The sequence below is a fragment of the Acartia tonsa genome, chromosome 11, assembly GCF_053477335.1.
Source record: "Acartia tonsa isolate MP-2025a chromosome 11, ASM5347733v1, whole genome shotgun sequence".
NCBI lineage: Eukaryota > Metazoa > Arthropoda > Copepoda > Calanoida > Acartiidae > Acartia > Acartia tonsa.
In genome coordinates, this window is record NC_137270.1 from 37,946 (window position 1) to 55,042 (window position 17,097).

Sequence of the window (17,097 nt, forward strand, 5' to 3'; positions counted from 1 at the left end):
CCCCCCCCCGATCTATTAAGGTGGGAATAGGGGCCCGATCTGTAAGGGTTAAAGCTTGTTTATTCAGAAAATTTAAGGAAGCATTATCAAAGTGTACTATTTTAATTTTCTTGTATCCAGAATTTTATAAATGAACAACCTTGCAATGATATCTTTTATCCCAAGATGTGAAGGTAGGAGGGGGGGGTGGGGTAGAGGTGTGAGTTGAGCCTAACAATTTAAATTTTGATTTCAAATGTATACAGTAAAACGCCTTTATTGGAGGGGGGAGGGGGGGTTGCATTGCTTTCTAGGGATGATTTTGTGGGTGGTGGTGCCCTTTGTGCCTATGAGAGAGTACTTATGCATTGTAAAGGAGAATCATATCGGTCAGAGGTTTGGTACACATAGACATAGACAAAATATTACTTTTATATAAAAATATATAATATATTCATGTCCTAATGTTACAATTAATTATTTGGGTGAGGGGGGTTGGTATAAAAATTTTGAAGAGCATATTACAATTATTTGTTTATGTTATAAAGGTGGCTTGCTGTTTGACATTGAGTTAATGTAGAAATTTGGATTTTATATCAAATTGAGGTGATATGTCACTTTTCTATTATTTCAGAAGAAAAAAAAACTATGAAACAGTTTCACCCACTTTGGGTTAACATAATATGCTTACTCTTGTATCAAGGTTTGTATAATTTGAGTAGCAAAGTTACTTCATGACTACGTTTGTCATGTTTGGTCTGTAATTAGGAAAGTGTAAGATTTTAATGGTAAAAAATCATAGCCTTTTTAAGTCTGACCCCTTTTGCACCTTAATTGGTCAAGGGGGGGGGGGGTGTTAAATGCTCACCTTTATTATCCCAAATCTAAGCTAAAATATGTTGTTAAGTTTGATAAATATTCCTACTATATAGTTACTGTAGGATTATTTTATTTCATAAGCTCAAAAAATATTTCCAGAAAATGTCTTTTATGTAAATTTTATATTAGAAATCTAAAAACATATGTTTTTGCTGCAATTTCAAATGTAAGGAAAGCCAGATGGGAGTGAATTTTGATGCCTCCATACTTTAAATAGACACTCATCTTTATGAATTTTAGGAGGAAATGTTCTTGCTTCCAAGAAAACTCCAATCAGAACAGGTTTTTAGTTTATAAATTTATACTTAAAAGAGAAACGGTAGGACAAAAAACATTAGCTTTTTGTATATAGGATGATTAAAGGGCGAATATAGGTTGAATATGATATGGGCTCAAAAAAAACGTGCCATTCCATAGATTATAAATAACCTAATAATATTTACATATTCAATTGTATAAGTCTGTTTATAGCTTAAAGCCTGTCAATTTGAAGAAAATATTATGTAATTAGTGTGGTTCCCTAAGAACTCAAACACCCTAGCATCACACAAGGCTTCATGGCAAGGTTGAATTAAAAAGCTTTCGTTAAATGATAGTTGTAATAACGTGGAAACCAATCAATCAGGGGTAAAAATACCCTCCTTCTACCTTCATAAAGTAAATTATTTAAAAGTTAAAAAAAACATCAAATAATGTAAAAAGTAAAAAAAAATAATCGATAAAATTTTCTTGGAGGAAGAATGATTTCAAATCCCTGTTTTTTTGTGGCCGTTTGTGTGTGTGTTGAAAATGCATACTCAAGGGTGTTTATATCATCATGAATTAATCAAAGATCTCTGTACAGAAAATAAACTTTAAGACGTATTATTTACCCTGTTAATACTCCTGATGCCCTTCTACGCAAATTATTTTTACGCTTTTTTAAAATTAAATAAACTAGTATATAATCTAAAATAATAAACATTTAAATTATCTTTTAAGGTGCGTGCCAATGTAATAGTCAATCAAACTTAAGCAAAATAGTCAAAAAAAGTCTTGTAAAGGGCTAAAATAAATGATTTTGTCGGCAATCTGATTTATTATATGTTCAATTGAAACAGAAAATTGCAAAATCTACTTAAGGATTTTTTTTGAACTTTTAAATTTGGCATAGATATTCTAAAAGTATGTAATGGCACCTTTGATATAAGCTCATATCATATCAAACCTATATTCGCTCTTTAAATCACATAAAAAATTTTGTCCAAAACTTAAACGAATGTACAGACATTCTGGTAACAATTGTAGAGTTTGTAAAATTTATAAATCACAATCTCACATTTTCTTAGTATCCAATGCATACAAGTTGGAAATTTTAAGCAAACACAACAATTCCCTTACTCATTACGGTAATACAGAATAAAAGATCAATTTACTTGGAGTTAGCCTCACATAAAACATTTGATATAGTGAATCTTTTTTAACATGTTATTTTATTCGCAAGATATTCATGAAAGCTGCATATTTTATTAAGGATAAATCAATTTATATTAAAAGGGTTTAGGGTTTCAACCTATTCCAGGGAACCCTTCAGATAAGACTTATTCTTTAATGATATGACTCACTACTGTGATCAGGACGATAGGAATTGATTTTACCGCCAAAATTTACTTGTAAAAAAGCTTCATATCTAGATTATCTCAATAAACTTGAACTTGTTTACTTTAATATCATAACAACAGAATGTGAATAATATCTTCTGTATCTTAAGAATGGATCTGGAAAAAGATATTGGTTGATATTTCATTGTAACATATATGATAATGCATATATGTGCCCTTTTGAAAGTAAAAAAACTTTACCCACCACACAACTTGAATACAAGGGAAAAAATATTAGGAGGGTCTATCTTATTTTCAGCAGTTAAATCAGTGTATTTCTTGCGGGCTCCCTTTAAGTTAAACATTTATTTTAGGTCCAACACAACTTTGTTGTCTGATGGAAAAGTGATGTATATGTTCATGGATGAACATGGATATGGTCGGAGGTAAAGTTAATGTGGCAAATAAAGAGTGTAAATTTGATAATATTAAGATTTAAAGCTAATTATTGGTATGTGACCTACGAATGTCACAACATATAGAACATTGGGAAGGTTCAAAACTGGGCACATTATTTAGTCATAACAAAAGATACTGCAGCTGTATCAGATGTGTGTTATGAATAGTTGGAATAGGGGGAATGCCTTGATCAAAAACAGGTGCAACTCAATAACATGCACAGAGAAAGGTCATGCAACTAAAGGGTTGGTTGTCATAATACCATGCACAACTATTGAGAAAGATTTAGTTTAGAAATGCACCATAATAAGATCTTGTGGTGTATTCCTTCCCAATAGGCTATCATTAAATGTAATATTTTTTTTCAATAATATCAAAGAGGGGGGTAGGTTTCTGGTAAAATCCGTAAAGGTGTTTGTTTTAAGCTGTAAAAATAGTAGTAGAACAATAATATTCACTAAATATGTGTATTTCTTATTGAAAAGAACTACAGACAAATTTTTTTTTTTTAAAGTTAACATAAATTTTTATCGTTCTACTACTGTTTTTAACTTATAGCACATAACCTTTATGGATTTTACCAGAAACCTCTTTAAAAGTTTTTACATCCCTTTTATTGTAATATTGTCCTTTTTTATCTAAATTTTTTTTGTAGTTATTCAGATGAGGAAAAAACATTTGTTAAAAAGCAAATGGAAGTAATAGAAGCTCTTCAAGGTTTTGTTTTTTCTTCACTGGTCATAGATTATAATCTTGATTTTATAATAAACATAAACTCAGCTCATAAAATTTATATTTATTTACTTCATATTAGCCTTAATATCTTTCAATTTACTAAATTAATATTTAAATTTTCAGACACAATTAAGTTTGTTGAAGTGGAGGATAGGAAAGAATGTGGCAACTGTTTGTTTTTTGACAAGAAAGATACCTTGATTAAGTGTTCTGGATGGAAAGGTAAGTAGATGGAAATCAGCTTTCAAAAATTAAATTTTCAAATTTAAGCATTCATTAAGAGTCTTACTCAGTGTGACAAACACTATTTGGTAAAACCTTTATAAGGGATAATATACTAGGAGGGTGTAAGTAAAGATAATTTTTAAATTTCATTCAATGGACTGCTTATCGTATTTCATTGCAACAAAAAGAAGTTTTATTAAATTGAAATATAACCTTTTAAATTAATCCAGATATCTAATAATTTGGCGTTATCCTCTTAAGAATTTTTTTCAACTTTATACCCCCCCCCCCCCCCTACTAAATGACTGGGTTAGGTAAGGCTAGGTTAGGTTATATGGCTAGGGGGCTAAGCGCCCGCTGCTAGACAGTCCAGGGGGCTGTTTTTCTGTGGGGGGGGGTGGGGGGGGGTATAAAAATTGTCAAATTTTGAGAAAAATTTCCAAAGAGGATAATACCAATAATTTTAATGTAAAAAGTTTTAAATGTGGCTAAATTAAACAAATAGTAATAACAATATACCTATTCATAAAGAAAATTTGCTGTTTAAAAAAGTCTTAGGTACATAAATATATTATTTTAGGTCAATGTAATGCATCTATGACACTTGGACATCCAGCATGTTTTCAACCCAATGGTGATTTATTTAAACTAGTAAAAATCATGATATTTAAATTGTACTGATAAAATCTTTTAATTCTGAACTAATCTAAATGTCAGGACCTTCAATGTTGCAAGAACTTCTAAAGGTTATTGGACTTGGACCAAAGGAAACAAGGTATTTTTTATTAAGGAGTCGATAATAATATTATTATTATTGGCAATTTGACATTTATGTTCAAAGTTGACTGAATAAAGAAAGCAAACCAACTCACCACCAAGATTATATGACATAAGAAAAACATAATCTATTTTAACTATCATTTTATAAAATTAATTCATTGCAATAGCTCAGTTTATTGCATTTTTTATTTATTGGCAGTTGTATTTTGTATTTGTATTTTGAATTTGATAAGTTGAAGTATGAAATATATATTATGTATATAGTCCATATTCATTTATTACATTACTAAATATTGAATGACTGTATAATTGGATTTATAATAATCAATTCTTAAAACATTGAGAAATGAAAGTACAAATGACAATGCTGGAATTGATGAAAGTAACTTTGGACAAGTTTCAGGACTATGATGATTTATCCTTAGGTTATTACTATCTTTCTATAATTTATTGGTTTTTCTGTAAAATAAACATAAAATTAATTTTGATGGATTTTAAAAACCATTTATTTGTTCCAAATTCTTATTCTTAATCTAGGTGCATAAATTATCAATGATAATTATAATTAGATTAGAGTGTTTTTTTTAATTCAAATAAAAAGTAATTACATTTTTCACCTAGAATATATAATTAAGAATGTAAGATATAGACAGTAGGATTTTTTTTTATTTAAAAAAACATGAATAATTACAATTATTTGATTAATGCAATAATTTATTTTTCAAATGTTGGTGAAATAAAGTTTTGCTTCTATTTAGCTCATTGAATTACCAAAACAAAAATACATCATTTTTTATTCTAGGACTCCTACAAGCCAATTTAAATATCCTTTTCATAATTGTTTACTTTTAATCTAATAAAAAAACACCTGTATAATTATATTAAAATTTTATTGAGAGTAAATGTATTGCAAAAATTTATGTAATAAAAAACTAATGAATAAGCAACTATCCAATAATTTATTGTTTTAATGAAACAGGTGATGTTGATTATGATTCTGGTTATAGTGCTGTCAGGTAAAATAAATACCAGGGATTTAATATTATGGGGTTTAGGTTTGTTATGGGCCTTCACTTTGGTTGTGTTTACAATACAGTTACAAAATTTTCTGACTTTTTAATACCACTATTTTTTTTATCAAAATCTCAGTATCTTTTTTATAGTAATACAAGTTACAGATGGTATAATGGCACTATACCATTCATATTTATGGATGAATGGGACTATGGAAGAAGGTAAGTTTAAACCAATAAAAAAATATCAAAGATATACAAAAAAGTTTACTTAGTATAACAAATATATATATAAACACATATTTTACAAAGAAAGCTTGAATATGAAGGGATTAATGAGCATATAACAAAACATTTTACTTGTATTTCTTTGCAAAACTATTTACCTAGGTATACAGATAATGAGAAGAACCTAATAAAGTCACAAATGAAAATAATAGAGGATCAATTACCTAAAGGTAAAATTTTAAATTGATACTATAAAAACCATATAGTCATTTATACATAATATTTATTTTGGTTCCATAGTACTATGTTTAAATTTTAATTGTTTTTATCTTATAAAACTTTGATTTTTAAATTTTAATCTTATAAAATTTTGATTGACTGACATTAACACACAAAGTGGGCAAAAGTGCATTGTACATTTTAAAACTGGAAACAGTTTGGATTGTCTTTTTCTACACATGACTTATTTTTATTGAAACAAAATTATAGGTAATATCTTCTTAGAAATTTTTTTTTCAATTTTGAAAACAGAACTATGAACTCTGGAGGAGAACGCCAAATTATAATATTGATGGATATCATAAATAGTTTTTTAATATAGGTTGCATACAATTTGTTGATAAACAATTGGCAAACCGGACATTTACACAAGAGTTGAAAATTCACAAAAAGAATAAAAATGAATGCTCTGGTTCAATTGGTAATTTTAACTAAAACAAGCTAGAACATTATGAAAAACTAATTATAGTTTCCTAATATTCTTCAAAATATTAAAAATATTTTCTATTAATTCAGTTTTGTGAAGGAACTAGAAGGAATAATATTTTTAAAGGGCGAATATAGGTTTGATATGATATGAGCTTATATCAAAGGTGCCATTACATGATTTTAGAATATTTATGCCAAATTTAAAAATTCAAAAAAATCCTTAAGTAGATTTTGCAATTTTCATGTTTACTTCAACATATAATAAATCAGATGTCCTACAAAATCATTTTTTTTAGCCCTTTACAAGACTTTTTTTAATTTTGTTAAGTTTAATTGATTATTTCATTGGCATGCATCTTAAATGATAATTCAAATGTTTATTTTCTTTAATTATATATCATTTTATTCAAATTTTAAATAGCGTAAAAAATTTTGCTTTATAGTGCATCATAAAGATAAATATTATGTTTTTAAATTTATTTTCTCTACTAAGATTTTAGATTGTTTCATGATGAATACAATATATTTATATAGAAATATATAATATGTATAATATATTTACCCTATGGAGGATGCGTAACACGAACACACACACACAAACATGATGCAACTTTTAGCAAAAAAAAATAATATTTTAATTTTGAAATATCTTTTTTAAATTAGTTTTTAGCCCTCCCTTTTTTAAATGTACTTTTACAAAATTATGTTATGAAAAATTTATTTAATCAAAAGTGAAAGTTGCAGCATCTTTCTTTTTTCAAATCCTTTCGTCTTCATTATGACTATGATTGAATAAAAGCTTTATAATACAACCTTCTGATGCAGCCTTGTGTGATGCAGGGATGTTTGGATTTCTTAGTTATGCGGAAGGACGTAATTTTATTGCAGAATCGGTTCGGTTTTTGGCTATAAATGGACTTATACAGTTAAATATGTCAATGTCTTTAAGTTATTTATAATCTATATAATTGCATGCTTGAAATAAGCTCATATCATATCAAACGCCCTATATTCCCCCTTTAAGGTCTGGTCTTCTAAAAGATTATTGAATGTCAATCAGATATTTCAACATAGACTTTATATTGAAAAATTTTAGGTTATAAGGATCCATACAGTGAATTAAATCTTGGAAAACCTGGCTGCTTTGGTGAAAAAGGTTATGAAGAAGGTTAGAAGAGATTTTTAAAAGCAAAGTTTTGCTATAATTAGGGTCGGGCCGTCTGTCTGTTCATATGTCCATCCGTACATCGGTCCGTACGTTCATCCGTACGTCCGTCCGAAATAGTTAGTTTTTATTTGTTAATGTAGGCATGTTAGAATTTCAAATTTTGCATGGTGATTCCTGTAGTAGTTAGGTACGATTTAGAAAGCATAGCAACTCTATAATTGTTGCCAGAATGTCTGTATGTCCATTTTAAACATGTTGATTTTTTTACTTTTTTAATAACAATTTTTTATGTGATAAAATCATCCAATTGATCTGATTTTTTTATTACAATAAGGTACAGATTATGAGCAAAGCATCTCTATAATCAAGTTTTAAAATGTCAGTATGTCCTTAAACAGAATTCTGCATTTAATAAGTTTTGCAACAAATTACGTATAATTTTGTCAAACCTTATATTTTCATATTTTGTATATTCAGTTCTGACACTCAACAAGGGTTCATGTTCGTCTGTCATATTGTTTCAGAGCTTCACTTTTATGAATGTTGTCATCCTTGTTATTTTATCTTTAGCTTTAAAAATCTTTTTTTTTCTTAACTCAAAAGATAAATGAATATTCTTAGGTAGAATCATATTGCATGAATTGGTGCATGTTCTTGGGTTTGTACATGAGCAAAATAGGTAATATTTGCTTTATATTGTAATATTTTATTAACACTATAGTTTCATTGTATACTTTTGTAAGAGAATTGATATTAAATGATTAGTAATAAATTTGTATACCTTTTTATATAGTAATAAAGTAATCCAAATTTTGGCATCATACATCTTCCTGGATTACTTTTGATTTTGATTTAGACCTGATCGTGACCAGTTTGTTGAAATAAAGGAGGAATTTGTTGAAAATATGAGAAAAACAATGACTCAAAGAACAAAATATAATGAAACACATGGGGTGATTATTTAATCAATTTTTATGTCTTCTTTTCATTAGTCTTGTAAAATTCACAATTATAAATATTTTTTTTTTATTATAATTTTTTCAGACTCCATACGACTACTTCTCCATAACCCACTATACAGAGAGCCAAGGATGCAATGGGACTGTATGCATAATTGTTAAGGAGCCTTATAGAACCTACTTCAATGACACTGATTTGCTAAAACAATATCCTGTGAGTTTTTATTTTTAGTCTGATTATGAATATTTTGTAATTATATTCTATTTTTAAGATTTAAAAAGTTATTTTGCTTCAAAAGAGTATATTCTGTTTATATCAGTGACCTTTCCAGCATGTAAGTTAAAATTAATGCTTGCCTTATAGTCTAAACCTACTTGAGACCAGCCATTTATTAATTCTCACTGACCTTATATAATATCTTAAAATATTTCAGAGTCAATTATCTCCAGTGGATGTGGTTGAGATTTCAAGGTATGGTTTTTTTAGAAATATATTAGATAGTGAAGAAAGCATAATATGACTTTGACTGACTTGTAGTTGGAAATTCTTTATCAAACAAGGGACATACATAAAATTGTATAACAATCTGAAATATCAGGGGAACATCTGCTACCCCCAACCAAGTGGGGAAAGAGGTCCAACTTTTAATAATTAATTTGACTAAATAACTTTTAATGATTGTTCCCAAATGTTTGACACATTCTTTGTACACATGTCACAGGAACCAAAATTGAAAAATTCAATAGAAACAAGTAAATGTTTACAACTTAAAATTTAAAGGAATGGTTCAACAAACAAAAACAAAGTCATTCTAAGTTTCCTGGGGCTATCACTCCATCATTTAATGCTAAATCCATTTATGCTAAATAGGACAAAAATTGTTTTAGACCTATGAGAAGTTAGATATTTTCACAAATTTTTTAACAAGTCTTGACAAATTGTCAATTCTACAGCTTTACACATTTTATTTACAAAAGGGGTTAAATTAACTTATTACATATTACTTTTGAAAAGTAGAACAATATCATAAATATTCCTTGAAATTTTTTCTCCTTCATAACTCTTTTAAAAATCAGATTATTTGTAATTTTATCTTTTATTTTTCTTTCAGAGCCTATAACTGTAATGTGACTGATGAAATGAATGTAAGGTTTACTTTATTTTTAATGAAATGATTTTTACTAAATTAAGGTGTAAATAAGTTTTGATTTATCATATTCCTACTAAATACTGAAGAAAAAATATTATAAACCATCTTAATTATTTCAGGAGAAGTATGAGGAATACAAAAACATTATAACAGGTTAACAGTGCAAAATATATCTGTCTTTTTTGGTACCAAAAATATCATTTACATTATTTTTTATACAATTTTACAAGATTTTTAAATTTTTTTGTGCTGAGAGCCTGATATATATTTTTTGGGGGGGAGGTGGAGGGGGAGGGGTGTAGGGGTTAAGGGGGTTGGTACCACAATTTTTAAAATTATAAAAAATACAAAGGGGAAAATAATGAGATCTTTCTATAACTTAACTTATCCTAATGAACAATATTTTTGATTTATGTTCTTATTTATAAATATTTAGAATTGAATGAAAAAAAAATTAATCTTGGCAATCTTCTTCTTGATGCATCAAAGGCAGGATTATTGGAGAAAGTAAAGTATTATATATCCAATGGTGCTGATGTCAATTTAAAGGATAAAGAAGGTCAGTTACTAACTTTTATATCTCTAATATCTGTATCTGCATATCCATTCTTTTGTCCATAAGTTATTAAAACACATATTAGTGTAAGTAAACTAACTGACTGGTCAAACCATCCTACATCAATATCTTTCTCTAACTCAGTCTTTACATTTAATTAAAATACCAAAACATATTACTCTAGAACTAGTTGATATCAAATATGAAAGAATTGAATTTCAGTAGTTTTCCAAAATTGCCTCTTGGACCACTTAATCCACCCATTTTTATGTAATTGAATAAAAGAGAGGGGGTTGTTTTGAGATAGTTTTTATAATTATGATAGGTCTGTTGTTAGGTTAGTTTTTTATTTGTTAGCCCTGCATGGTTAGGGCACCACAGTTGTATGCCTTGTAGTTATAGGACTCCTCTGCAGAAGATAGAATAATAAACAAGATTTTTGTCCAACCCCCTTATTTTTAAAATATCAGTAGTTAGGGGAGTGGGTTGGGTAAATGTCTGAAGAATGTTGAAGTAACAAAAAAATTAACTAAAAACTTTGAAATAAAAGCTAAAACTAATAATGGTAAATTTTTTAAAATGCTCCAACTTATTTAAAACTTTTCAACCTCTTTCACATTTTTAAGTACCTAAACTACAAATTGCACAAAAATAGTACTAATATTTCCCAAAACTAGAGTTTATGACAATTCTTACAGTATGTATAACATTTTTCTACTATAAACCTGTAACCCCTAAAGGTTGGGAGGGGGGGGGGGTTGAACACCCCTTTTTTCTATCTCATTTTCTATTTGTGAAAGATAAAGAGCCCAACCTGCATGACTTTTAAAGAATAAGTATGACACATAACTGAATTTTTTTAATATCTCCATCCTAGCTGGCACAGGATGCCAGGACACCTTTGGTGGGGTGTGATAAGCATTGAACAAAAGGGTGGGTTGATTTTGGAATTTCACATTAGTACACATTGGCAAGAGTTACTGGGCCGATATAAAACCATGTGAAACTTGAAAGTAGTCATTTTGATATGCAACATGCCTGTGATTGAAGGAATTTCAATGTTTGGTTTTATATGAGGGTTGGCACATTTTATACCCCCTGTCACCTGGTGTTTTTGGATAACAAAACCCCTTTCAAGTTTCACAGGGTAACCTTTTAACACATCAAAAAACATTTATGTATACTTTTAATTATTTATTCAAACATGGGGCTAGGACACTTTTATTGTATAATAGTTTTATATAAAAGACAATTGTATGTTCATCTAGGATTTACCAGTCTTGTGTAAAGACTGGGATAATGATGGTTTAACCACACAATACTATTCATAGGAGAATTATTGTTAGCTACACAATACTTTTATTTCATAATATTTTTATATATAAGAAAAATGCATTTTATCTAGGAAAAACCAGTCTTATACTTGCAGCAGGAAATGGATACACTAATATTGTGAGGATTCTTTTACAAAATGGAGCTGATGTCAATAAACAGGATATATATGGTTAGTTACAAAATATATTTTAGTTATATCTATCCATCTACCTTTTAATTATTTATTAGAACATGGGGCTGATGACTATTCATAGGAGAATAATTGTTAGCTACACAATACTTTTATTGTATAATATTCTTATAGATTAGACAAATGTATGTTTATCTAGGAGATACCAATCTTATCATTGCAGCATGGAAAGGACACACTGATATTGTAAAGATTCTTCTTGAAAATGGAGCTGATGTCAATATACAGAACATTTATGGTTAGTACACAATTCATTGTAATTATATCTATCAGGCTACCTTTAAATTCTTTATTAGAACATGGAGCTGATGACTATTTATAGGAGAATAATTGTTAGCTACACAATACTTTTTTATATAATATTTTTATATATATGACAAATGTATGTTCTTCCAGGAGAAACTAGTCTTATGTATGCAGCATGGAAAGGCCACACTGAAGTAGTGAAGATTCTTCTAGAAAATGGAGCAGATGTCAATATACAGGATAAAGAAGGTTAGTTCCTTAATTTACTGCAGTTGTATTTAACCATTTACCCTTCAATTATTTCTTGGTACTTAGGGCTAGGATTGTCATGGTTTAGCTACACAATAGTTTTATTTTATAATATTTTTATATATTAGACAAATGTATGTTTATCCAGGAGTAACCAGTCTGATGGCTGCAGCAGAAAATGGTTACACAGATATTGTGAAGATTCTTCTAGAAAATGGAGCTGATGTCAATAAACAGGATATATATGGTTAGTTTCCTAATTTATTTTAGTTGTATCTATCCATCTACCTTTTAATTCTTTATTAGAACATGGGGCTGATAATTATTCATAGGAGAATAATAGTAATCTACATTACTTTATATAATAGTTGAATTTATGTATTTTTATCTATCCATCTACTTTTTAATTCTTTGTTAGAACATGGGGCTGATAACTATTCATAGGAGAATAATTGTTAGCTACACAATACTTTTATTCTGTAATATTCTTATATATTAGACAAATGTATGTTCATCTAGGAAGTACCAGTCTTATGAGCTACAGAGCTAAACATTTTGTGCATGCTTTCTTTGCCCTTTTATTTAAGAACCATTGGTTTTAGGCAAGGAAAAGTGAATGTGATTCTGACAAACAATTCTGAGCGACAATTTTCCTACAACCCCTTCACATTTTAAAATACTTTCTTAACTTTTGGCAATTTCAAATGGAATTAATTGGCTGAATAGCAGTTCCTGGGTTTTAGGCCCTTTTTTACTTTGAAAAATTTAAATGGCTGTATTTTTTTATTTTTGAAGCTAAAAGAACCATATTAGAATTCTCTAAACAGAAATTTTGGTAGCAACAGCTGTACTTTGCAGGTCCAGCTGCAGCATTTAGTGGTCAGCAAGGAAACTTAAAATGTTATGTAAACTAAGGCTAAAGTTTAAAACTCAATGTCCTTAAATAAAAAATTACGTTCACAGGAGCTAAGACCTGGAGAATTTGAACCTGCAGGATTTTACCTGGAACCTGAAATTGACTTGAATTCATATATTGATAATGGGATGTCCATACAACCTTTTATCTTTACAACTTTGATTGGGACTGGAAATTTCTAGTCCAGGTCCATTCAAAAATTGTGTTCACAGGAGCCATGACATGCAGGATTGCACCTGTAACCTGAAATTGACTTTAACTCATATATTTCATAATAGGATGTTCTATGCTTTCTTTTATCTTCAAAAACAAATGTGTGATTGTGATCAGAATTTTCTAAGCCTAGTTCACAAAAGACATAGGTTGACCTAAAGAAGCTTTAGGTTGACCGATTTTATGAGGGCATTTGTTAGTTTTACTTGTATAGGTTGACCTACAGAATATTTCGGTCGACCTCTAAAAGTTGTTTGTGAACTGGGCACTACTATTATCCTCCCACCATGTATATATATGTTTAATTCCTCTTTTTCTGTCCATCTTATATTTAGCTAGATATTTAGTTGTGAACATGTGTATTATAGAAATTAATGTGTCTAGGTTACACAGCACTTGACTGGGCAATTCGTGAAGGGAATACTGAAACTACAGAAGTACTAAGAGAAAATGGTAAGTTTTAATAAAGTACCATTTTGGTTTAAGCCTTAGCAGTTAGGGGAAATACTTTTTCTTTCACATTTTCTGTTTTTACCCTAATACACTGGAACCTAAATGAGTTCCTAATCATTTGTAGAGGAAGAGAGGGGTAGGTCTAAAATGACAGTTGAGCTAGAGGGCTGAATGTGTATATACAGTTCCCTTTTTTATAGTTCTGACTTGCCTCCTTGCCCATACTATCTAGCAACCCTTATCTGTACATAAAGAAACCTATAAATTGGCTCCTGGTAGATAAAGAATAACAAATTTTTTGTAAGGTTTCTTGATTTTTAGAGAGGCAGACAATCAGACAGACAGATAAAAAAATAAAGAGTGTTGAGGCTACAAATTTTAAGATTGACATTGACAATGTTTTTTTGTACTAAATTCTTCTAAAATTCTATTCTCTATGCACAAGGATCTATTAACCCTTAACGGTTTGGGGGGGGGGGGGGGGGGGGCGTTGAACGCCCCCCCATCCGGTTTTTTCTATCTCATTTTCTGTGTGTGAAAGATAAAGAGCCCAAACTGCTTGACTTTTTAAGTATGGGTATGACACATAACTGAGAATTGGAATTTTTTGAAAATCTCCATCCTGGCGGGCACAGGATGCCAGCAAACCTGGCAGGGTCATCCAGGTAAAGAGCAAAAATATTTTTTTGACTTAAACAAAGCATTGTATCTTACTAAATTACTAAAATATCCTTTAGTAGTACATCCTCATCTTAAATACAGGTGTTCAAGTCAATTTCAGGTTCCAGGTATGATCCTGCAGGTCCTGATCCTCCAGGTCTTCAGAAATCTTTAAAAGGCTCCTGTGGCCGCAATTTTTGCCTTAGAGACTTCAAATTTTAAACTTAAGTTTTTCTTACATGTCTAGATAATGTATTAAAATTTCATAAAGATCCGCCGCCGTTTTCCCGCCCACCGCCGACTGCGGCGGCTGGCAGCTGCCAAGTACAGCTGCGGCCGCTGAAATTTATGTTTGATATTTCAAATGCAAAATTTACATGAAAATAAACATTTTCGGCAAAAAATTGTTCTTCTAGCTTCAAAAATAAAAAAATTACAGCCGTTTGAAATTTTTAAGTAAAAAAGGACCTAAAAACTAAGGTTGTTAAATAAAAGGGTGAAGGAAGCGAAAATTGACTTAGACTTTTAAAAGGTCGGAAATACATCATAACACAGGGGACATGCACAAAATTTTTTAGCCCTCTAGCTCTAATAGGAACTGAGGTAATAAGGGGGGGCGTTGAACGCCCCCCCCCCCCCCCAACTGATTAAGGTGCGGCAAGGGGCCCGACTGTTAAGGGTTAATAATTTTGTGACACTTTGGTAACTTTAATTGGTCACAATGACCACTGAAAGAAATACAGATACATTCCGTTATTTTATTTAATTTAATGTACATAATCTCTCAAACAATTAGAATTGAGAAGCCTTTAATAAAGAGACAAAATATATTTTCTTACTGTGTAGTCTACTGTGTTACTCTAGCTTCACGTTTTTTGTAACTTAAATATGTAATGAATATTTCAGGAGCTAAGAGAGGAAGTGATATTGAGTAACTGAACAACAATAAAAGTAGGTAAATCATGACATAAATTTTACATATGCAATTAGCAAGAAAAAAAACCTTAAAGGTGGAATAATCTCTTTATATCATTCAAGCTGAAATTTCATAATTTTTTGTTTGTTGTTTATTTATTTGTTGCTATCGGCTATGTCCCTAGAGGCCTCTAGTGGCTCTTTAAATGTTTGGTTTTTTAAAAAAAATAATATGATACCGTGCAATGTTTTGAAGGAGTCTCTATCAATATTCTACGATACTTTGCAATGTTACATAAGAGTCTCTATTTGAGAGAAAAAAATTTCGATTTATTGTGATTTCTCTTGGGAGGGTGGTGGTACCCTCCCCGAAAATAGTTATAAACCTTCCCGGGAACTATGAGAAGGTATCCTGTTAAGGAGAACCCGATCTGTTAAGCAGTTAGCGAGATCCTTTGGTACAAACACACAGACGCACAAACACACAGACAAACAGACATCCTGTTACTTTAGTATAAGGATTTTCTTATTATATTCAATGATAATACTTCAGAATTGACAACGGCAGCAGATAAAGATCCTTCACAGAACATATTTTGGGTCATGTGAAGTAAACAAAGTAGCAGGTTTCGTCATATTTTCACAGAAGCTTTACTGCTCTTTCTAGCCCCTGCGGTGGGCTCTTACCCAGCAGGACAATCACCTAATTTAACGTAACCTAACCTGAAATAACCTTTTAAAACCTAGTGTGAAAATATGACAAAACTCGCACCTGTGTTTCCTTGACATGACCCCATATTTTTTTATTAACTTTATATATTACTATTTACTCAGTTTTTATCCAGTTATAATATTGGACACATTTTCCCTTAATGTAATAATAATTATTTCTTGCATTGTATTATAAACAGCCTTTCACGGATATAAATTGCATCATTATAAGATTCAAACCAGATTTTTTATGCCGAAAGCATGGAATAAAAAAAATGGTTTAAATCTTATGATTTTACATTTTATATTTGTAGAAAAATAAATATAAAACATGCTAGACATGATTTTTTGGTATTGCTGATAACCAGTTCGGTTTCAAAGCAAAAAAAAACTATTAAACAGCAGAATGGATCAATTTACCACCATCTGAGAAAAAATTTGATATTGTTTGAATATTAAAGATGAACAAAAAAATTAATCTGCAAGGAGTTACCAAATATACAATTTTACAGTTTTATTTTGCAAAGGAATTTTTATTTGTGTCCTCAATTTTTTTCAAATTATGAGAAATCACACATCAATGTAATAATAAAACATCTCAGAAGACAAAGTTTCAATATTCCTAATCTATTAAAGATGATAATCTAGTTTGCTGACTAATTGGTCTTTTATGTCTTGTTGAATATCTTAATTACATTAAGAGACTGAGTGTCTACTATATAAACATGGGATATGAAGCAAATTGGCATGAATTTTGACTATGTAATAAGAATTTGATATTAAAAATAT

The 17,097-nt window shown here is 29.8% G+C and overlaps 2 protein-coding genes across 2 annotated transcripts; both read left to right on the top strand.

Moving 5' to 3' along the window:
- The first annotated feature begins 2,818 nt into the window (after positions 1 to 2,818).
- LOC145332400 (uncharacterized) lies at positions 2,819 to 4,657 on the top strand. The gene is made up of 5 exons (XM_080177397.1): positions 2,819 to 2,884; positions 3,553 to 3,614; positions 3,756 to 3,854; positions 4,438 to 4,491; positions 4,575 to 4,657. Exons 1-5 carry the CDS (start codon positions 2,847 to 2,849, stop codon positions 4,655 to 4,657), a joined length of 336 nt encoding a protein of 111 aa, XP_080033523.1. The 5' UTR covers positions 2,819 to 2,846.
- A 338-nt stretch (positions 4,658 to 4,995) lies between these two features.
- On the top strand, positions 4,996 to 10,121 carry LOC145332401 (astacin-like metalloprotease toxin 2). The gene is made up of 12 exons (XM_080177398.1): positions 4,996 to 5,062; positions 5,617 to 5,653; positions 5,801 to 5,872; positions 6,041 to 6,108; positions 6,480 to 6,578; positions 7,683 to 7,754; positions 8,376 to 8,433; positions 8,611 to 8,707; positions 8,799 to 8,927; positions 9,148 to 9,185; positions 9,826 to 9,859; positions 9,984 to 10,121. The coding sequence occupies exons 1-12, from the start codon at positions 4,996 to 4,998 to the stop codon at positions 10,020 to 10,022; spliced, it is 810 nt and encodes a 269-aa protein (XP_080033524.1). The 3' UTR covers positions 10,023 to 10,121.
- The last annotated feature ends 6,976 nt before the right edge of the window (positions 10,122 to 17,097 follow it).